The 22,305-nt window shown below is 41.1% G+C and overlaps 1 protein-coding gene across 2 annotated transcripts in view; it reads left to right on the top strand.

Annotated features, from left to right (window-relative positions):
• auts2a (activator of transcription and developmental regulator AUTS2 a) overlaps positions 1-22,305 on the top strand; it is a 436,353-nt gene that overhangs the window by 108,696 nt on the left and 305,352 nt on the right. For both annotated transcript variants that reach the window (XM_034684294.1, XM_034684295.1), the window contains exon 4: positions 6,665-6,877. In XM_034684294.1, coding sequence (XP_034540185.1) covers positions 6,665-6,877 — 213 coding nt within the window. The remainder of the gene's footprint in view (positions 1-6,664; positions 6,878-22,305) is intronic.

The raw sequence follows: 22,305 nt of genomic DNA on the forward strand, positions 1-22,305 counted from the left end.
CATACTGTATGCACCACATCACACAGCCTCTGCTTTCAGTTACTGATGAATATGATCTGACGTGTTGCAGGATGTTTTGCCATTCAGTTCAACTGAAGGGGCGTTTCCTTGTTGGAATATGATGTCAGTGCACACCCGCTATGAAGGATGAGTCTTTCACAGCCTGCGAAGACTGCCTGAAATGAGATGGTTGGGTGTATGGAGGATTTCCTGTTTGTCTCACCAGCTGTTCCCACCCTTACCCTTGCATCACATAGGGCTACTTATGTAGCCTAGCAACAAGTTGCCACTCGATTAACTAACTTCCATGTTAGCAACACATAACTAAAAGACAGTTCCAAGTTTCAATGCTCCTTTCATCTTTTAAACATTACTACAGGTAGCTACCCTGATGAGTTCAAACCAAATGCCAACATTGAAAAGTGTGCACTGATTCATTTCAGTAGATTTCTCCCTGACTGTAAATGTAGCACCGTGAGGCCCTTCCACACATGTGCTAAAGTCCAGAAAATGTTCCCTGACTTTACCTGGGATGCTGCATGTGTGAACACAAATGGCCAATTAAGTCAAACAAAGTTTGACCTTTATGCAGACTGTTTTCTTCCAGTCTCCTAAAATGTCCTTAACAGTCGGGGTAAACTCATGTGTGGACAAAGCAGGTAAAAGTGAGGAAAATTCCCTGCAAAGGAGTGGGTGAGCATGATTTAGTGATATATGTATACACAAAAAGTCACCACTACAGAAGACTCCTGTGTCTCCTCCTTTATTAGCCTTTATGCTCTACTCAGCCTTAAACTGAGTATTAACCTGATATACTTTCTGAGGTGCATGAAAAGGCAAGTTCCTGATAATATCACAGACTGAATGTCCTGAAATGTTCTCAAAAATGTCAGAAGTTCATGTGTGAAAAGGCCTTATGTAACCTACTACATTTATACTTGAAGCTCCAGATGAAACTTGGTAGATATTACAGAACAGCCTTCTAATAGTTGTACAGTTTGTGGAGTGTCAGTGAACATTTTAGCAATATTCAGTACAAATCTTCATGCAGTACAGATATTAATCCACTTTAGGAGGCTTCAGGCATCAAATAGTGGATGAATTGGAGAGACTTCAGATTCAGTTTGTAAGTCTGTCTGAGTATCTGCTATATTGACGCATAAACATCAAACGTTTGGCAGTGATCCCTTTCATTTATTTTGAGATGTACACTAATATTCTGCTACACAGGTACAGTTTGTAGAAATAACAGGACACAACAGGATATTTCAAAGTAAAATAAAATCAATTAAAACAGTCTTCCTGCAGTTGTTATTTGGATACCCACAGGCATGCATTGTCACTGACTGCCACAGTGAAGTTATTTGTCCACTGCCAGACAATCACCGTAATGAAAGCTAGAGGAGAGCAAGCCATACTAAGCAATTACTTCTTTTTCAGAGTCATCAGAAGGCGCTGAAATGAGGAATTTGTGTTGCCATTGTTCTGTGAGGAGGAAAAACATAATGTGCATAATTTATTCCAAGCAATCAGTTGTTTGAGAGGCTTAGAAGCCTGCAGAAAGCTGGCACAATGGATGCACTCCCAGCCCCATCATAACTTTGTCACTTATTCTGTGTGCTGACAATACATGTCATGTTGCATTATTTGCCGTGGATGAGTGTGGGCGGAAAAGGCAAACAAGATTAGCTGATGCATGTGCTTGTTTTCCTACGAGTGAATGGAGGTCTTTAGAAATGGTTTAGTGAGTCAGTGCCAGTAGCACACCCATCAAACTCATCCGGCTGTCAGCAGTGCATATCTGTAACATATTCTGTGCAGGCACATTAAAACTGCTTCCAGGTGGTCCTCAAATGTTGCAGCTTGAGAGGTTTTGGATTTATTTTCGCACAATTAGTTTTTTGGGGAAAAAAGTGCTGTAAACTGTGGTGTCTGTGGGCTGAAGGATAAATCCTGGACTGAGGCGGAGTTTTGTCAAGCTTATTGAGGCTGTTGACCAAATATAAACCAATCCTTCAAAAATGACTGGACTGTGAAGGTTTTATATCTTCCCTGGGCTGTTTAGGTATTGGGAAAATGCAATGCAAAGAACACACTTAGTTACTCTTGAAACTAGGGATGTACATTTTAAGTATTTTCTGTGATCAATTTTTGGAAATGTTAACGATCAATTATCGATTAATCAATAAAAAAACATTATTATTCTTATGTCAAAAACAAGGCCAAATACGTTTGTTCCCCCTAAATTATATTTTCTGCAGCAACAAAATGCATCTAACTGACGGTATTGAATACGGGTACATGTTTAACACTGATTGTCAACGTTCAGGCTCATAAAAATATTATCTGCAGACATAGTCTTATAATGTGAAGGCTCATAATACTAAAAGAAAAGTACTTCAGACTCACAGTGTCCAGTTTTCTGTCTACTCGTTCTTATTGAGAAAAATAAACATGTGTATTCAATCAGGTGTCAGCCAGGAGCGCAACCGGGTCATAATCAGTCCGGCGGCAGAAAAGCTCAGACAGCTCTGATGTTGCTGGTCTGACTGCAAACATAGTGTACTAGCAATTCCCACCAGTCTGTTGGCTTTGTGTCTAAAGGTGGAGAAATGTCCTGTTTAAAGTTGTCAACCTTCGTGTTCGTATCGTTGTTGGCAGTAGTTGCGAATTGATCCTCTTTAAAAAGCGGAGACCTGTCGCTCAGCTGACAGCTGAGTGACAGGTCTCTGCTGTGCGCAACACCTTTAACAGCTGATTCACATTGAAACATGCTTTAAACTTTAAACACCACCCTGATAGATGAATGTAATATGAGACCACATGTTGTCTGTTCCACGTGACAGAAAATTGTTTCGAATAATTTCTTAACAATCAATTAATCGAAAATCGATTAATTGTGTGCATCCCTACTTGAAACACAAAAGTCTCTTACTCTAAGCACCATATCGTGGTACGACTATGTATAAAACTTCTAAATGAATTTTTCCTAGCCATTTCAAGATAAATTAAAATTTGTTCGGTTTATTACCATGCAATGTGAAACATGGGATCACAGTCTGCAGGTAAAAAATGTCAAATGGATTCAGTGAGTGGGGCTTAAAATAGCAGAGCTAGCACCACCTGGCTTCAGTCCTCCTTGTAGGTTAATGTCCACATCCCTTTGCTGATTATACATTGCTTCAGTCAAGTAGTTACAAGCCAGTTTCAGCAGACACAGCCTCTGTACCACTTAATATCCATTTTCTGGATCAAAATACTGACAAAATACGCTGAACTTCAAGATCTCGTCTGTGCTTGTTTCCATCCAGGTAGGATAGCAGTATAGCATCATGGCAGAAGCCATTCTGTGGAGCTACAGCCCTGATTACATGGGGGTGACTGCACTAAAGCTTAGACAAAACATAATATTTCAGTCATATGTTGTGTTTATAAATAAAATCTTAAGTCTTAATAAAATAAGTAGTTAACTGTCTAGTAATTTTCCGTGCCATCTAGCAAGGATGACGGCCTCAAACTATTTTGTTTTGAGTACACCCTGCTTTTAGCACTCATAGAACGGCTCCATTAAAAGAATGAAAGGTCTGCACTTCTTCTCTGACAGCCTTGAGTCTGAGTTGGTTGAAGACTTACTCTACCACGAGTTAAAGTGCTGCATTGAACTTGTGTAATGAATACGGGGGAAGAGTGTGTACATGTAGCCAGGTAGATTTGACAGGTAAGCCAACCTGACATAATTTGTTGGGTGCAAAATGATTGAGATGTGGGAGGCAGCCGCAGATAAAAGGAACTGCCTAACCTTGCTTTACGTAAAATAAAAAATAAATAAGTATTTGCAGCAGAATGCAGGTTTATTATGCTGTTTTGTGAGTACTTTTGCTTTGATTCCCTTTCACTATGACTGTGATAGCATTTATTTTAATTCTTCACTTGATTAAAAATTAATATTGTAGAGGAGAGAAGTAGTGTTCATTTTTCTCCCTTAATACTTTGCTCTTATTGCTCAGTAGCATCATATAAACAGCTAACAAAAACGTATTGCTCTTAAAAAGACTTTCAGTTCCATATGTCAAAGAGTGTACTGGCAATGGCCAGGACTATGGAGAAACAAAACAAGTCGCCTACTAATATGCATGCACCTCATGTATGTGGTTACTTTTTACCGCTAGAGAGTGTTCATTAACAATCTGAACCCTGATTAAGCTCATATCGGTGGTAACAGAACAGAGTAGAAAATAGGCAACATTCAAGGTAGCACAGGTGTGGAGCATTATACACTGTAGAGGAAGCATTAAAGAAGTGTGGTGCTGCTCTTACTGGAATTATAAACTCCTATCATCATGGTAGAAAATAATAGCCTGTTCGGGTTATACATCAGACATATCTGACATTTCCTTTCCTCAGATTGCTCATACTGAGGAAATGCCAACGTCGTGTCTCTCTTTCCTCCCTGTTAAAACATTTCACAGTATTGACATGTCATTAGTGCAGCTGTGGCAGCTTTGCACCTCCTCTTTCAACAGTCAGCCTCCGCTCTGATGGCGGCTCCACCAGCTTAAATATCTCCCTGGAGGGTATTAACACCAACAGCTCTCTGGTCCATGATGGAGCAAAACAGGTCAGCGCTTCAAATAACAAAGCTGATTTGTTCCATAAGTTTTACTGTGGGCGGCTGTGATACATTACACAGTCTCTCAGCAGCAGATGAGTGCTTCTATTGATCAGCCGTCAAGCTGTATAACCCCGTGTGTGCTCCCTGCTATATTGGAGCTGTAGCTCATTGGTTTGTTTTCAGGATCCAGTTTACTCCTCGAAAAGAAAAGTCTTCAGATGTAGTTTTTATGTGTTGATGGGAAAACTGAGCGTAAGTGTTTTCATGTTGCTTGCTGTGCTTCTGCTGCTCTGTTTCCTACTCTAGTGTGTGCTCCACAGGTAAATACAGACTCAAAAGAAGCCTTTGCCTTTCTCTCTTGTACTGTTTGCCAAACTTGATTGTTGTCAAGAGATGTGGTTTAATGTAATTCTGCAAAACAACCTAAATAGTGAAATCCCATGAATGACACCTGAGGGCATTGGTTATACTGCTTGATTGGTTGCTTTGCTTGCAGTACACTAAATGTAGAGCAACTGCATGAAGTCACAGGGACTCGATTGGTTGCTAGATGGATGGTTAGATGGACAGACCCATGGAATTAGAGTAAAACTAACAGTGAGCATGCTCTAAATTCAGCAGATACAAGTTTATACAATTGTCTTACTCAAAAAGAATAGAAAGATTCTACAATATAATAGATATAAAATATGAAGATACTGCACAGGGTTAGTTAGAGGTGGTGATGTGCAAATACAGTGTGCAGGATTATTGAAAATGCAAAGAGAACCATGTACAAAGTTATACCATGAACACAGCATGGTGTGTTTTATATGGGACAGATTATCAGAACATGCAATCTGAAACTTTGATTATGATAAACACATAAATACATGAAGTGGTATGTTTAATGAAAACTCCGCTGCCCTGACTGCATAAATAGTAAACCATTTTTACTGAGCTTTTAAACATAGTTGGAAAGCTCCCCACCTACCTTACAGACGTGTTGGAATGGAATTATGTATCCTACGGGACTCCCTCTTTTGATTGGCTCATTCTGAAAGTCCCTCCAGTTAACACTGGACTGGGTCGATCAGCGTTTTCCATTGATGCCCCTAAATCAGGGAATACCCTCCCACAAACTTTAAAGCTGACATCCATTCCCTCTTTTGCAGAATTTAAGACTTGGATCTCGGACCACTGTGTCTCAAATTGTATCTGTTTTAATTAATATATTATTTTGTGAATGATTGTGTGGGTTTGTTTGCTATTTCTAATGTAACTGTGATCTCGACGACATTGGAAATGAGGGAAACCTTATTGTCTTTTCGAGAATAAATAAAGGTTTTGAATTGAATTGAATATGTGTGTTCCTTAAATTTAACTAAAAATCTGCTACATATTAGCTATAGTTCAGTGCATGCTGCATATTGAATGGAAATCCCTCCACCATGACACGATAGATCAACCAATAATTGCCAATACATAGACATTTTATCCAAGCATATTAAGGTGCATATATTACTTAGGAACCATACATTTCTATGCATAATTGTGCAATATTCATCTCTGAATAGATCCCTAAAGATATTTCTCTCAATCACCTTCCGATCAAAGGCGTGTCAAGGGGATAACCTGTGGTGTTGGCCCCCATTGAAATCTGATCAATGGAATCAGGTGCCCTTCCACACTTCTGCAATATGAATGTCCATCTGCTCAGTCAGTCAGTCAGAGGCAGCTTTAAAGTTAAGACCGACTTATTGTTCGGAGACTGTTAATAGCTTTCGTGGCAATGTAATGCTATTATGGTTATTGTTGTAATGTTGGACTGTAAAGGCAAAATTTGAAAGCAGTCAGACCTGGCTCACCTCGCTTTCCTCCCTGCTCTTGGGTGTGCAAATGAGCAGGTGTTTCAGGTATTAACATTTGTAAGAAATACTCTCTGTTGTTGGAATGTGACATTGCAGTTTCCTTTAAGGCCAGCTCAACAGCTCGTGCATGTTGTAGCATGCATACAATGTTTATTCTGTTACTAACTCAAATCTTCCTTTTTTTGTGCCGTTTCCTCCGTAGAAGACCATGACACTGAAGCCCCAGGAGTGCAGAGACAACCAGGCAGGTCCCCTGCTCAAGAAAAAGCCTGGCAGGGTCCCCAATGGCCTGAGCCTGGAGCCCTGCAAGAACAATCACCATCAGCAGCAGCCTTCAGACCAGGAGAACAACCCACGCCTGGCACACACACACGGCAAGAAGAAGAAGAAACCCCTGAAGAGGAAAAACAAAAGAGTGAGTTTGGAAAGCTTTATATTTCTTTGGCAGTGTGCTGAATATTATATGTCACGATAGCTTTTCTTCATATTAAAAGAGGGTCACTTCATGTGTGTTGGCCGTTCTAAACATGCCTCAGTCTGACTCAGAGTGATGCTGCCTAAATTTGGATTCAGGCAAACTGCAGACAGAGTGATATATTTCATATCAGCCCTAGAGAGGAGGTGACTCTTGATGAGAATAGGAGTAACAGTCATGTTTGACATTTTGTTATCTTTTGTGGTAGTATTTACAGCTGTATTTTTGCTGCCACAGTTTAAAAAACATGGTCAATTCAACAATTCAATTTTCAATCCTTCTCTTCTTTGCAAACTGTGTTCGTCTTGAGCTATTTGGCAGATTTGGTCTTTCTGGGTGGTTCTGGCTTTGATAGAGGGGTGAAAACACACAACCAGAGAGTTGACTATATCATTTTTGGGATACTGACTTTGACTGGTCATCTAAACGTATTCTCTGTGCAGCAAAGGGTCTGGACACACACATTGTATGTGGGATGGCTGGAAATGTAAGGCCTATGATGGTAGTGTTGGGTAGGTTTTAGTTCTCAGTGAACGTTTTTCAGAATAAGTTGCCGTTGGTAACAAATTCTCATAAATGGGCTATGATAGCTTTGGTAATTTTATTAAAGTTCATGTGCAGCAGTTTCTGAATTTGTCAATTTGTGCGGCCCCTGTGGACAAAGTGATACCTCTTACCTCTTTGATGATCTTATTCCAAACATGTGTAAATAGTGTTTTCTGTTGTCTGTTAACGGTCAAATTTATTTGTCATCGTTAATATCTGCTCTTAAAAAGGTTGCGTTGGGGTGCTGGTGGCCTAGCGGTCTAAGTGCCCCACATACAGAGGCTACAGTCCACGTTGCAGGGGTCGCCGGTTCGATTCCCGGCCGGTCAACCATTTCCTGCATGTCTTCCCCTGCTCTCTACTCCCCACATTTGCTGTCTCTCTTCAGCTGTCCTATCAAATAAAGGCAAAAAGGCCAAAAAATGTAATTTAAGAAAAAAGGTTGCTTCAGCATCATCAAAAATGTCTATCAACAATAATTATTTGGCGCACTACTTTATTCTTCTTTATCCTCCAACTACTGTATTTCACACGACCGCTCATTAATACAAAAACATGTTTCTAACTAGTCTGTCTGTTTGGTATTACTGTTATAATAATAATAATAATAATAATAATAATAATAATAATAATAATAATATCAAAGAACAAAAGGGTTAGGGTTAGGCTGAATGCTGCTAATTACTACACACTGTACCTTTAAGATGATGTTACAGTCTGAGCAATAAACATTGAGTGTTGTCTCTGGAGTAATATCCTATTGTGGTCATAAATAAAATCATTGTTGTTGTTTGGAGCAGGCATTTTTTCGTACAGTTTCTGATGTATTCTCAGGAGGTTTACAAAGTCACACTTTAATTAGAAGCTGTTTTACTTACAATTACAGCAAGCATACACGTTTGTGAAAAAGGCTGCAGGATATAGAGATAAACAATTTGTGTGTGAAGAATGTGTGTGTAAGGAACGACTTCACAATAAGACAGATTAGCTCACTTCACAATCATATTCGACACCTCCATGATAGGTGGTACACAGCAATGACTTGTTGTGGAGTCTGAATGCCGTGCTGCTATGAAATAGTGCTTGTAGGTTATGTGAGTGTATATCATCGGACTTTAAGCTGAGCGTGTGTGTGTAGCGAGATGTCAGGGCCGCTAATGAGTATTTATGCTACACTGATGCAGTGCTGTATCTACAACTATAGGTACTATCTGTGACAGCATTGTGTACTGTTTATACACATAAACACACACACAAACACACACATGCAGAGACAGTGAGGTTATGCTCTGCCATTTCTGTTGGACAGGGTCTTTCCTCTTGAGCTGTGTTCAAGGACATGTTTGTGTGTTACTGCAGGAGAAGCAGACAAAAGGCAAACAAAGACACAGGTTTCTGTAGACAATGTTTTCTTACATATACTGAAAATAAGTACACTATATACTTTTAGTTGGCACACAGTGATAGTTCAGTTTTACCTCTGCCTTCACTGGTCTGCAAGATGTGCTGTTTCTCTGCAAATAACATTTAATAACATGGATAAGTGTAATTTATAACACTTATAACATATAGGCCAATCACGTTCCAGCATCTCAGGGGAATTTAGCATAAATATCACTTTTTTTCTGTTCAATAGCTGGAAAATATTGAGAAAAAAAATACTAAATTTAAAAAAGTTCTACAAATGGAGGTTTTGAATGAAGCATTACACCCGTAGCAGCAAAATCAAACATACATGGGTATCTGTGTGAGAAAAGTGACAGAACTACAGACCTTTTTTTCCTTTCTGTTGAATTTGTTGTATTCACACATTCTCCTTATCGCATGATTTTGATTAATTTAACTTTGACCTTTTAACATTTGTCTCCAACCATTACTAAAAACCATAGGCACCCTTATTTCTTTTGAATTCAGTTTCACATTCACATTTTTTAAATTCCGTTAATTTGCACTTTTTTCAGTTCATGTTAACACTTCAAAGCAAACATACCAACCCGAGGACATCCCTTAGATAAGAGTCTTCCACATTGTTGCCTGGTCAGTAGTCAGTGGAAGAAAAAAAAAAGAAGAAGAAACATTACATGTCAAGTTTGGACCGTACTGTATTGCAATCAACCCACCACTGACAGCCCCAGAAATATTGCACATTTGTTTTCTATGGTACAGTAATGCCAGCTAACACATATTTAACCAGAGACAGATGTTTAGAACCAGTTCAGCCATTCTGTCTGTGTTCTTGTAGTGTCTTTCCTCCTCTGCTGAGTAGACAGTCCCCTCACACTGTGGTCATTTGTCAAGTGTGTTTTGTGTCCCCTATTTTTAACACGACAAAGAACGTACAGCAGACATGTGAACGTAGCACACAGTGTGTATGGTGCAGACCTCTGATGGGAAGGTCAATGCTGCTGCCTGTGTGTCATGTCTGCTTCTGTAGCAGCTAATGGACAGATGGTGCTACCTGCTGGCTTCAAGGTTGTCTTCCTCTGCCCTGATGGCTGAATATACTGCACACAGATCACTGTATGGATGCAAGTGTTTGTGAGTAGATTTTGTTTTTATTAAAACCTTTATTTAAAATTTGTTTTCAGTTTTTTAAAACCAAATTATCTTTAAATATATAGTGTTACATGTAGATGATGCTAAAATCTGATCACATGTGAAAATTAAGAATTTGTGCTCCCGGTATTTCTCATTGGACCATCAATCTCAGATAAAAACAAACTTATGTCGTCGCTATGGTGACCTCCAGGCTTATAGCTGGATTATGCTAGCTTTTAGCTGGATTTGATGACTACAGTAAGATTACCGCTAACGGTTGGCATCGTAAGATGTCTCTGCTGCATTAATAAGAATTCTCTTAATATCTGTATGATAACTCTGCATCAGTTAATGAATAAATTGGATCCCCTTGGAGTTACTTTGATTTGGACAATCTATGTGTCTCATCCCTTACCCTTCTGGCACTGTGGGCAACAGCAGGCCTCAGTCACGAGGGGTAGATGTAGGGGTGTAGATGTAGGGGTACACTTCCTTTGCAGATGAGTGGCGCCAACTATGACTGTAAGCAAATTTCAACATTCAAAAGTCTCAACGAAAGTAATATGATCCCTTTAATCTCACTTTTTCAGATGTATTTCAAGAAAATAGAATATGTCTTATATTTTGGTCATCATCAGTTATTGCTTTGGTTTCAACTTGACATCGTATGCCAATTTGACACTGTGTTGAAGTAGTTTTGTACAAAATGCACAGTTTTTGATTTTTAATGAAATCAGAAGAGTTAGATCTTATATTGTATTTCTTTTATTAATAGGTTCTGTAAAATACATGATATCAATATTTAAAAAAAGATATTCTGAGCATATAGGAATAACCATTTCAACTTATTTCAATAAATAAAACTGAAGCCAAATCATTGCTCTTCAAAGTCTATTAAATGTTTTTGAGACTCATCCTTTTTTCCCCACCGCAGTTAGACTGAATGCGAGTTGGACTCTTTGCAGGGGGCTGTTGTTTGCTTGGTTTGTCATCCTTGCTTGTGGGTGCGTGTTATGATCATCAGTGGTGGTGTAGTCCAGACTTGATCTCCTGAGTGCACTCACACATGATCCCACATGGAGCCCTCACACCCAGACAAATCCTTCACATTCTCACTTGCCCTCTTTCTCACCTCCTACCCCCCCTGTTTGTCCACACACACACACACACACACACACACACACACACACACACACACACACACACACACACACACACACACACAAATCCTGTGCTCACACTGCAGGTAGCTGTGACATAATAGCAACAACACTGACACAAAATGCAGAACAATATTCGCATTGTCACCCAATTTACAGCAGCTTTTTAATGATGAAAATATCCAAAACCATGTAATTTATTATGACTGATGAGAATGTGCTAATGTGAGGGTGGCTCATCCTCAGTAATAGACAGAAATGTTTTTCTCTATCCCCAAGATTAAGCCAGAGCTATGAACCTTGGTGCTCAGTATCAGCCTCATCTGTCACACTTTAGGACGTATGCATAATTGAAAAGATCATCATCTGCACCTCTTTTTGTCCTCTGTGAAGAGGAACAAGCTGCAGGACTATTATCTTTTCTCTGGCTCCACTTTAAATAAACGGTGCGGCATTGTCCGCCCACGAGGTCACATTTGAAATGTCAGAGGTCTGTCTCAAGGTTTAATTCTCCATTTAGAAGAAGCTGCTGCGCGGCCAGAGAGTGGCTGTTATCAGTACTTTTTTTGATAGCACAGACTCAGAGTAGAATAATAGAGGAGAGAGAAAGAGAGATAATTTAGTGTTGAATAAAGTAGGAGCCGGATTTTATTTCCTTTTAGTTTTTGTTTTGCTTTCAGCCGAGCTCACAGATTGCAGCAAATGTGTTCGATCTCTGGCTCTGACCCAATGTACTGAACTATGAGATATTGTAAGCTCAGGGGGGAAAAGAGAGAAATGTTTATAAGAGCCTCTGACATATCGCCTCACAGTAAAAAAGAGACCAGACAGAGAGAGCTTCTGCAGTGATGGATGAGAGTACAGATGCAGGCTACACACTAAAAGTCAGTGGACACCTCACCGTCACATCAGTATGAGCTGGTCGAACATCCTTCCCTAAGGCTAAGAACATTAACATGTAGCTGGACTTACTTTTGCATCTATTAGAGCTGCTACGCCTTGGAAAAGGCTCTCCTCAACATTTTTGAAACTGTGTGTCTTGTTGTCTGTGCTCATTTAGTTAAAAGAACATGTATTGGCCAGACATTTTGTAGAAATGTACAACAATTCAGTCCTTTATTTAGAAATGGGTTGGGCTCTTTGTGATGACGACATAGGAGCCCTGCTTTGCAGTGTTGACCCATCAGTGGCAGCCAAGGTGACTCTACCCCCAACCCAACTTTTACTGCTTCACTGTTGTCTGGAATGTTGTAGTCTCTTCTTTAAAACATTCACTCCTCTATGTTCACTTACTTTATAGTACACAACACTTTGCTTTAAATGCAATACTTAGAAAAAGTTGAATCCAATCTTAAAACAAACTGGATGATGTATTTTTTCAAATTTAAGCTGCTGTCTGTTTACATTTTCTGCTACTCTGTCCACTTGCTCCCATAGTCACTTCAGAGTGCCCCCCTGGAAAAGGGAAATTAATTGAACAGATCCAGTCACATTCACCAAGGTATATTGGTCTGGTGATGCCAGGCTATAAAACCCATCTAAGCGTCTTTTAAACACCTGACTCCGTGCTCAAGGCCACAAAGTGGCTTCAGTGTTGTCTATTGCCCTTAAATGTCTTTGTTAAGAAGATCTATGACAGGGGCTGAGGTGCTACCCTATCCTCTGATAAACAGCCTGTCTAGTTGAGAAAGACATTACACAATCTGGGCAGGAGAGTTCTCCTGTCATTCACCAAGTCCAGCTATCACTTTAACAGTTTTCCCCTGCTCATCAGACGCAGCAGCTCATAGATGACTCATTAGCTGGACACTTCAGTGTATGTCCTCTCTTTGTAAATTGATGGGTCTACCACTTCTTAGCTAAAATCAACCACCACAGTGTTCCTCCCAGCAGTTATAGGTCACTATAAAAGCATTTGCACCAGGGTTGCATCATGCATTTCATAACAATGTCAGCAGATGACCAGAAAAACATAATTCAGCTCCTGTTTGTTGTCACCCATGACCTATCAACAAGAAAAGTCAGTCTGGTAACACATTGATGCTTGTGTAACACATTACCGTCTGCAAAATAATTGCCTGTGTTAGAATAATCTAAAGTGTGTTCCTCCAGCAGCTCGGCTGAAAACCTGCAAACCTGCAGGGTGAAACATTTTGGGTCTATTTGCTCGTTTGTTTATTCATGTTTCCCAAGTGATAGCTCCAAACTGATTTTGACAAAACTTCAGTAAACATTACACACCGTTTAAGTACTACACTGTCCCAGAGGCGGTGCTAACTTCAGGTCTCACACGTTTACCGACCTGAACTGGTTTCAGATTGGGAGGAAACATGCGTCTGGCGTCTGTGTGTGTGTGTGTGTGTGTGTGTGTGTGTGTGTGTGTGTGTGTGTGTGTGTGTGTGTGTGTGTGTGTGTGTGTGTGTGTGTGTGTGTGTGTGTGTCCATGATGGGGGTGTTGTTCCATTCTGGTGCGGCTCTGTTCAGCTCACTGATGTTGGATCAGTGGTCTGTGGTGTGTGCTGCTCTGTGCAGCCACTCTTGAGAGCATGAGGGCTGTGCTGTGAGGCCCATCTGCTCTAAGTCTGTGGACGAGGGAGCGAGGAGTGGGGGACAGGATGGGTAGAGAGGGTGCAAGTCAGACTTTCCCCCTTTGACCCCCCTGCCCCCAGTCTGACCACCTGTTTATTTGACATGTTGTCAAATTTAGGCGATCATCATGATTTCCTCTTATCATGCTACAGCATAGATTCAATGCAGAGGTATAAATCAGGCTTCAGTTGAATGTTTCATGTCAGCTTTCTTTACATTAAGAGGAGAGAGTGAAAGACTGTATCTCTGTTAACTATCTCCATCCCCACCCCGTCAGTAACCCCAGTCTCAATAAAGACCTCTCAATTCAGACCTCTGTATAATCTCGTTTTTATTTGGCAAAAATTAGTCTGTAATTACATTAGCACAGGAGATTAGAAGTGTGGGATCCTCTCCTGATGAGCTGCAAATGAAGCCAAACAGGAAATTACAGAACAATAAGTGAATCTAACTTAATGAGATAAATACGTTAGCGTCACTGATGGGATGATGAGAAATAACAAATGTGTGCATTCACTCTTTTTTAGTAACAAAGCTGTGCTAAAACCGCTGTGCTCACACAGTCACACACACACAGTCACACACACACAGTCTGTTGTGTGAACCTGGATTGACTCAGCAATGATGAGTCAATAACTCCCACATTACTTGGCAAACAAATGTAATGAAAAAAAAAAAAGAACAATCAATATGCTGAGGATGCCTGAAAACTTGCTCAGAATATTCCTGCCAAACATCCTTTGCAAGCATTCATGCAGGAGAGTAAGATGACTGTAGTTAAAGGGTTGTAGCTTTGGGCCCCTGCACGTGTCCGATTCAGCCGACCACGGCTGCATGCGTACCTGACATACGCCTCCTTCTACTAAAAACAAACAAACAAAGTATACCCACTGGCTCTGTCTAAAAGCACTCCCTGCTCACCGTCTGCTGTTTTATTTCAGAGATCAGCAAGTTACATTGTACACAGTTGTATCTTCACAAAAACAAAGATGATAGTTAAAAAGTCAAGATGCAAAGCTTTAGATTGCTTCAGGTACCAGAGATTGTTTTATCTGACTATTTAACATAAGATAACATAAGAAAGTGTTTCAACGTTATTTTCGCTCTATATCACAATAAGTCACATCATGGTCCTTCTATTTGAGGAATAATGTACAGTGAGCAGGTGGTCATGAGAATTAGAATCTCAACAGGGTTAACATGACCCCTCTGTCTCATCTGATTCCAGGGGAGGTATTCTAATTAGCCCACATGCACAATGCACACCACAATGCATTAACACCAAACTGTATTCTCTTTTCACTTTTTGCTCTTCTTTCTCAGTTTTGGGACTGCTTTTCTGGTGCACTGGACTGATTACCATATAGCAGCACCACATTGATGTAATATTCTTGCTGTTAGAAAAGTGCCTTAAGGTGCATTTCGACCAAGAATTATGGGGTCTTTTATCCCCCAGGACTACTTTCCCCGGAGCTAAAAGGTTCTTGTGTCCCCATTGTTGTCTGCGTTTCGTCCGCAAGCTGAAGTCCCAGGTAGATTGTGCAAATCAGGCCAGTAACTAATGGAGAAAAAAAATTATATAAAATAATATTTTGAAATCTTAATAAAAAACTAACCTAGTATGCATTCCCAGGAACTCCCTCTGTGTTTCAACAACTGTGTAAACTCAACAAACACCCTTACATTCAACCAAAGGTCCCATGACCTTTGAAAAGTACTAACCCCTAAGCAGGGGCTTTTCAGGGGGGAGATTATCTATCCCTAAACTAAATTTTAGACCCTGGTTCCTCCAGTCAAAAGGCACATAGTTCAGGGGTAAAGTCCCTAGTTCCGGGGTAAAGTTCCTTCAGTGGAAAAATGCCTTTTGAAGAACAGCATTCATCATGAAAACTCATACTCGGACAAGGGGTAGGAGCAGTTAGCAATTTGTCAGTCGTTGGCCTCCTCGTAGTCTTATATGTTAGAAAAACCCATGTGAAGTGTAATGGGGATAACAGTAGGACCTCTTTAGTTTTACTGGCTTGGCTCTTTGACCCGTTAATTTCATATATGAAAGCCACTTTTCTTGCACGCAACACTAACACCACCAAGTCTTATCCGTTATGTTTTTTTTTAGTTTAGACAGTCTTCCTTTAAACAGACACAAAGTCCTCGTGAAGATAAATATAGTCTTGTGGTGATGTGACTAATGCTGCTGAATATCTGCAGCAAAGCACCGAGCTGACAGGTTTTTTTCCCGTCTGCCCTCTGAGTTCTTTTATGAAAATCATAAAGTAAAAGCCTGCCATCTCTTCACAACTGTCTCCATCTGTCACTCACTCCTAAGTGTGTGAAAAAGAGCTGTGGACTCAGGTCTTTGTCCCAGTGGTGAGCAGTAATTGCTGTGGAGACAGCTGAGTGGTGTCTTGCAGCGGGCTTTGAAGACGCCTCCTCGAGAAGCTCTAACCTGGTCAGCAAGTCAACCAGGGATCTCCGGTGTATGGCCTCTGGCTCCTTGAATCATCTCAGTGGGTAGACCCTCACTCCAACTGCCCTGATGGAGAAGCCCTGCCTGAGGCCTGCCAGAGGCTGATGTATCAGCATCCGTCTCTTACCTGGACTGAACTCCTGTTTCAACCTGCTGCTGGCCAAAGATGTGATGAGATCAGGCTAAAACCACTAATGGCAGATATCCCGGCCTGCTTATGTTACATTTGTGTGTGTGTGTGTGTGTGTGTGTGTGTGTGTGTGTGTGCTTGTGTGTGTGTGTGTGTGTGCTTGTGTGTGTATGTGGAAATATTTGGACTGCAGCCTTGAATTTTCAGGATGGGGGCACGCTTACATGCTTTCAATCTGCAGTGAGAATGTAATATAATGTTTAGCTCTTTCCGCTTTGCGGGTCGGCCTTAATAAGCTTATCCGCTAAGCCAATAAGAGATTTGAAGAAAAGCAACGTCCTGATTGTCAGATAAGATGCTAAACCCATTCTGGTGGGGGGTGTCGGCTGTGGGAAGGATAATTGTTGCTGTCACAGCGGTGGTTTACACCACTGGATCAAATCAAATCCAATCCTGACGGCTTGTTTCGTGGTCTTTGTTAGTGTGACACACGTGACATCAGTTGTTGGATATTTTTAACACATCTGCAGGGTGATAGAGCTGTGTGCTTAGTGTTTAGATGCTTTTTAAAGCACTGCACTGATATTTTGTGGAGAATAGCAGTAACTTGCTACTTTTTGGATGCTAACACCAACAGAAGACCAAACAGAAGTCAATGAAAAGAGTCTCAGTCAGCCAAATATCTATTTAGCAGGTAGCCCCAAAGTAGGGCTCTTTGTCTTTTGTCTTGTAGATCTGTACTGCTGCTGGTTAGGACATTAAGTGGCTGGGGGTTACTAAGTCTCCCCCGCGTGGGAGAGAGAGGAAGGACAACTGTTGACAAAGTGAAACACATTCGTTCCATGGCATGTAAAGTGACAGAAGTCAGAAAAAGGTGTATAAGTTCAGGTTCAAACACATCAGTTAAGGAAAAAGCTGTGATGTTAAAAGGCTCATTAAATGTAACCGTATACTAAATATTAAGTCAGGGTCTTTTCCTGTGTTACTACATCAACATACATGTGTCAGTTTTACTGCTGATCCAAAAACAGAACACTTTGTACTTGCATGTAAAAGGGACTACAGCGTCACAAACTTACACATTGTTTTCCCTGACAGCACATTCACACCCTCGTTCCAACTCTCTAACTACACACATCCTCCTGCCTCGTCTACATCTTTTACTGACGACTTGTGTGTTTACCATGTCCCCTACGCCCCAGATCCTGTCTTTAGCCTGAGCTCCTGATGCTGTTTGACAAGTCTAGGCCAACATGTCTTTGAAAGTGTTTAAATGTTTCTTCTCTCTCTCACGACTAACGCTGCATTCAGAAACCTTCTCTTTTGAAGTGTCACTTTCCTCTGAGGGGGGGAGTCAGGATGAGGGTGGGAGTTGGACTACCGGCTTACACGACCATTGAACAGAGTTACTCTGTCGCTGCTGGTGGGAGGCAAGGCAATAAAATCACATTCAGACAGCATCTCCCGCCACTGCTCGGTGCCCAAACTGACACTGGCTCTCGCTCTTGACAACCCTTACAGTCAATTTGTGAAAAATTAAGTGGCTGCACTTTAAACCAAAGTGTGGCCCCTCTTAAAGCCCAGGCCCATCTCGCCTGTCAGTCAGAGCCGGGCAGAGGGCCGGAGGTGTTTGAAGAAGCTTTTATCACGGCTGTCCAGCTCCTGTCACAGAGAGAACACTTCAGAGCCGCAGTCGGACTTACATCTAATCCAATCTGCTACAGTTTACAACACACAGGCCCACAGATGAAACGATAGCTCAAGTCCATCTGGATTAGGATTTTTTTCCCCGTTTTCTCTCCTTCTCACTGAAGTAAAATAACCCTGTGTGGCTGTGTGTGTCATTTATAGAATGGCTCTCCTTGCCTTCCCACTGAGTGTCTCCTTACTGTTGTAACATTTTGTCAGAACTGAAAATGTAACAATTGCAGGGCACTGGTTCAGCTCAGTTGGTAGAGCGGACACCTTTTAGCTGGTCGTTGGATCAATAGGTTGTTTGCAATACCGTCATGCCAGTGACGTGTGGAATTCACATGGGGGTCAGGAAGTAAATTTCCGAATGGACGCAACTGAGGAAAGCCCGTACTGTGCTGCTTTAGACACCGTAATAAGACAGCGGTACCGAAAAAAATTCTGGATTATGTTGAATGTGTCTGCCGTTGACATCACTAACTACCTCGTCCTCCAGACTTCATTTTACACCACCGAGCAAATGAAGGCGCTCAAAAGCCTCCAGCCTCACAGTGTTCTTGAGTGGTTGGGTCCACGACCTGGGTATCAAGGTGCTCAAAAACGACTGTCGTTAGGTTTTCGCCAGGGTGAGTATTTTTTAATTAATTTCCATATGAGTTGTCCTCTTCGCCCTCACTGCTATTAACAGTGAAGTTTGTTTACTTAACGCAGGTTAACCGCTCTAAACCCTCCAGTCAACGGTAGTTTGCAGCAAGTAAAATAAGCTATCTGGCTAGCATTACCAATTTCTAACTATTGTTTGTCGTAATTGGCTAAAAACTCCAGCAGAACAAGTATGGAAGGAGGTAGCTACTTAAACATAGACATACAGTGGGGCAAAAAAGTATTTAGTCAGCCACTGATTTTGCAAGTTCTCCCACTTAGAAAGATGAGAGAGGTCTGTAATTTTCATCAGGAGGAACACTTCAACTATGAGAGACAAAATGAGAAAAAAAAATCCAGGAAATCACATTGTAGGATTTTTAAAGAATTTATTTGTAAATTATGGTGGAAAATAAGTATTTGGTGAATAACAAAAGTTCAACTCAATACTTTGTAACATAACCTTTGTTGGCAATGACAGAGGTCAAACGTTTCCTGTAAGTCTTCACCAGGTTTGCACACACTGTAGCTGGTATTTAGGCCCATTCCTCCATGCAGATCTCCTGTAGAGCAGTGATGTTTTGGGGCTGTTGCTGGGCAACACGGACTTTCAACTCCCTCCACAAATTTTCTATGGGGTTGAGGTCTGGAGACTGGCTAGGCCACTCCAGGACCTTGAAATGCTTTATACGGAGCCACTCCTTCGTTGCCCGAGCTGTGTGTTTGGGATCATTGTCATGCTGGAAGACCTAGCCACGTTCCATCTTCAATGCTCTCACTGATGGAAGGAGGTTTTGGCTTAAAATATCACAATACATGGCCCTGTTCATTCTTTCCTTAACACGGATCAGTCGTCCTGTCCCCTTTGCAGAAAAACAGCCCAAAAGCATGAGGTTTCCACCCCCATGCTTCACAGTAGGTATGGTGTTCTTGGGATGCAACTCAGCATTCTTCTTCCTCCAAACACAACAAGTTGAGTTTTTACCAAAAAGTTCTATTTTGGTTTCATCTGACCACATGATATTCTCCCAATCCTCTTCTGGATCATCCATATGCCCTCTGGCAAACTTCAGACTGGCCTGGACATGTACTGGCTTAAGCAGGGGGACACGCCTTGGGCTGCAGGATTTGAGTCCCTCTCGGCGTAGCGTGTTACTGATTTTTCTTGTGTTTATGTGTCTGTGCAGACTACTACAAATCACTTCCTGAACCCCATCTGCATTTTGCGCAACTGCCACGCAACGTAAATGACTTCATATGCAAACAACCTATTCCTGGTCCCTGCTGTACTGATTCCTGGTGCTTGTCAACCCTCACATGTCCTGTTCTCATTCTTACTTTGAGCTGCTGTAAAACATTTGATCCCCAGGTAGAACAACAGTACTGAGCGTTGTTTCAATGAAATGATGCACTAATCCTATTGGTGGAAACTGCATGGGATGTTGCAGACTGGCATATATGAAGTTTCATCTGGTATCAATGTCCCTATAAGACACACAAAACATACTTTTGTCGGATCATTAATGCGGTTATGACATATGTGGAAAAATGTTTTCCCTTCATCTGTCTTGAGTTGCTTTTGTTGAGATTTGTTTATTGTTCTTCCAAAGTTACCTGTGGCCTTTTTCCTTGCGTTTCATGTAATGTGTTCCTTGTGTATGTATTATCTCTTGTACTTCTTAGTTCAGTCTCATGTGTTTCCTTTTTTATTTTGAACTACTTATTCTTCCGGTGTCTGGTTTAGTTTTTCTCCTGCCCTTGTGGTTCCCTCCAGTTTTGATTGCACTAATTAGTTCCACCTGTGTCGTGTCACACCTTTGTTGATACCCTGTGAATTTGAGATGCTGCTGGTGAAGCTGTTTGGCTCTTGTATGTAATTCCACTGACTTTATTGGACGATAAGTCTTAAAATGAACAGTTAGGCAATCTGTAAATTCACAGCATAATGGGGCGTATGGGCTGCAGCAATACTCTTAATATTCTCTCACATTCATTTACACACTATGCTCTCCTCTATGCAGTACACTAATAGGCTTTAATAAGGTGTATAATTTGCCGAACCGGCCTCTCTCGCTGCTCTTTGATACATCTGCACACTGCAGAGGTAATGGCTCTATAAATATCAATTAAGGGAATCCTAGATTTCAGCTAGGCTTAAACACATAAACTACAGGTCTGTATGCGGTTTATTATCCATGCATGTGCCTGATAAGAGCTTGCGTTCCTCCTCTTCCTCCTCCCGGTCTCTCCTTTGCTCCTCTTTGCTGCCCCCTGTAAGAGAGGAGCTCAGGGAGCAGGTGCTGGCTGGGAAGTGCTGTATTTATCGGAGCACCAAAGGCTAGAGTGAAATATTCCCATGTGGGGGGGGCAGCCCTGACTGTTTAAGTATCTCCAGTTTAAGAAAAGGACAGAGTGTGGGCTGGTATTTACCCAGCGTGTGCCCCACTCAGTCACTTTATTCCACTCCTGTTTCATCCATGACCGCCTGCTGACCTACTCCTCCAAACTGCGGATGAACTGAGATGTGACTCAGCCTAACAGGCCTGGCTTTTTCAAGCTTTTTTGGGTATTGAAAGAAATCCAAAGTGAGTTGCATGAGTTGACCTCCTTTCCCATTATGGTTCTGTCTTTCAAACATTCTCTGAGAAGGGATTTGTCTACTTTGGGAGAGAATATGTTGGGTGGGATGGCGTCCTCTCAGCTCAGCCCCACAGGCATCTCAATAGCAAGCAAGTGTTTTTAATTCAAATATGTCATTCTGCGCTTCTTACAAAACTTACTCACTTGTTTGTTTGACTTCCAGCAAGAAAAAGTGTTGAGTGAAACAAACAGAAGCAAAAGAGCACTTCAGTTTCTGCTGCTCCAGACAACACAGACTCCTACTCACTCAGCACTTTGTGATATGTGCTGCTGTGGTTTAAGAGCTTCAACAAACAGTTGAATCTTCCAAAAGTAGGAAATAGTTTAATGATTCAAGGTAATCAAGGGTTTAAAAGATAATATCACCCTGCTTAGATAATATCCAGATGTTAATAGTTGAAATTTAATGGGGACTATTTGGGTAAGATACAGTATAAAGCCAACATAAAAGGAAATTAAGCGAGCTATTATTTTCTTCCTCTTTTGTTGAAACCTTTTTAAAATTCACTCTCCTTGATTCTGCCCCAGTTTCCACACTGTGCTTGTCTCTGTGCCTTTAATGAACTCATTTTACTGAGCTGAATTAAGCTTCTTTCTCTCTCTACCTACAAAACTACAGATAATTTCACCCATACACCTGGATTCAACTACAATGGCTTTCTGAACCATAATATAATACCTAATTTTACCTGAATTTCAGGAAGCGTGCTATCTGTAATATGCTGGTTTTTTTTACTTAAATCATTTTGTAAGTATGAGAAAATAATCAGGATTTGAATCCTTGTGAAGTCTTTTAAAAACCCACAGAGCTTTTGATTTGGATGGTGTCATTGTTTTTTTTACACTGCCCTGTGAGGACTTTATATTTTATACTCCCTGTGGTCAGGGGAGGTTTTGTTCTAAATCTTTATGATATCACAGATAGGCTGTGAGACTGGCTGATAGCACTTTGTTTTTTTTGGAT

The sequence above is a fragment of the Notolabrus celidotus genome, chromosome 5 (assembly GCF_009762535.1).
Source record: "Notolabrus celidotus isolate fNotCel1 chromosome 5, fNotCel1.pri, whole genome shotgun sequence".
NCBI classification, from domain to species: domain Eukaryota; kingdom Metazoa; phylum Chordata; class Actinopteri; order Labriformes; family Labridae; genus Notolabrus; species Notolabrus celidotus.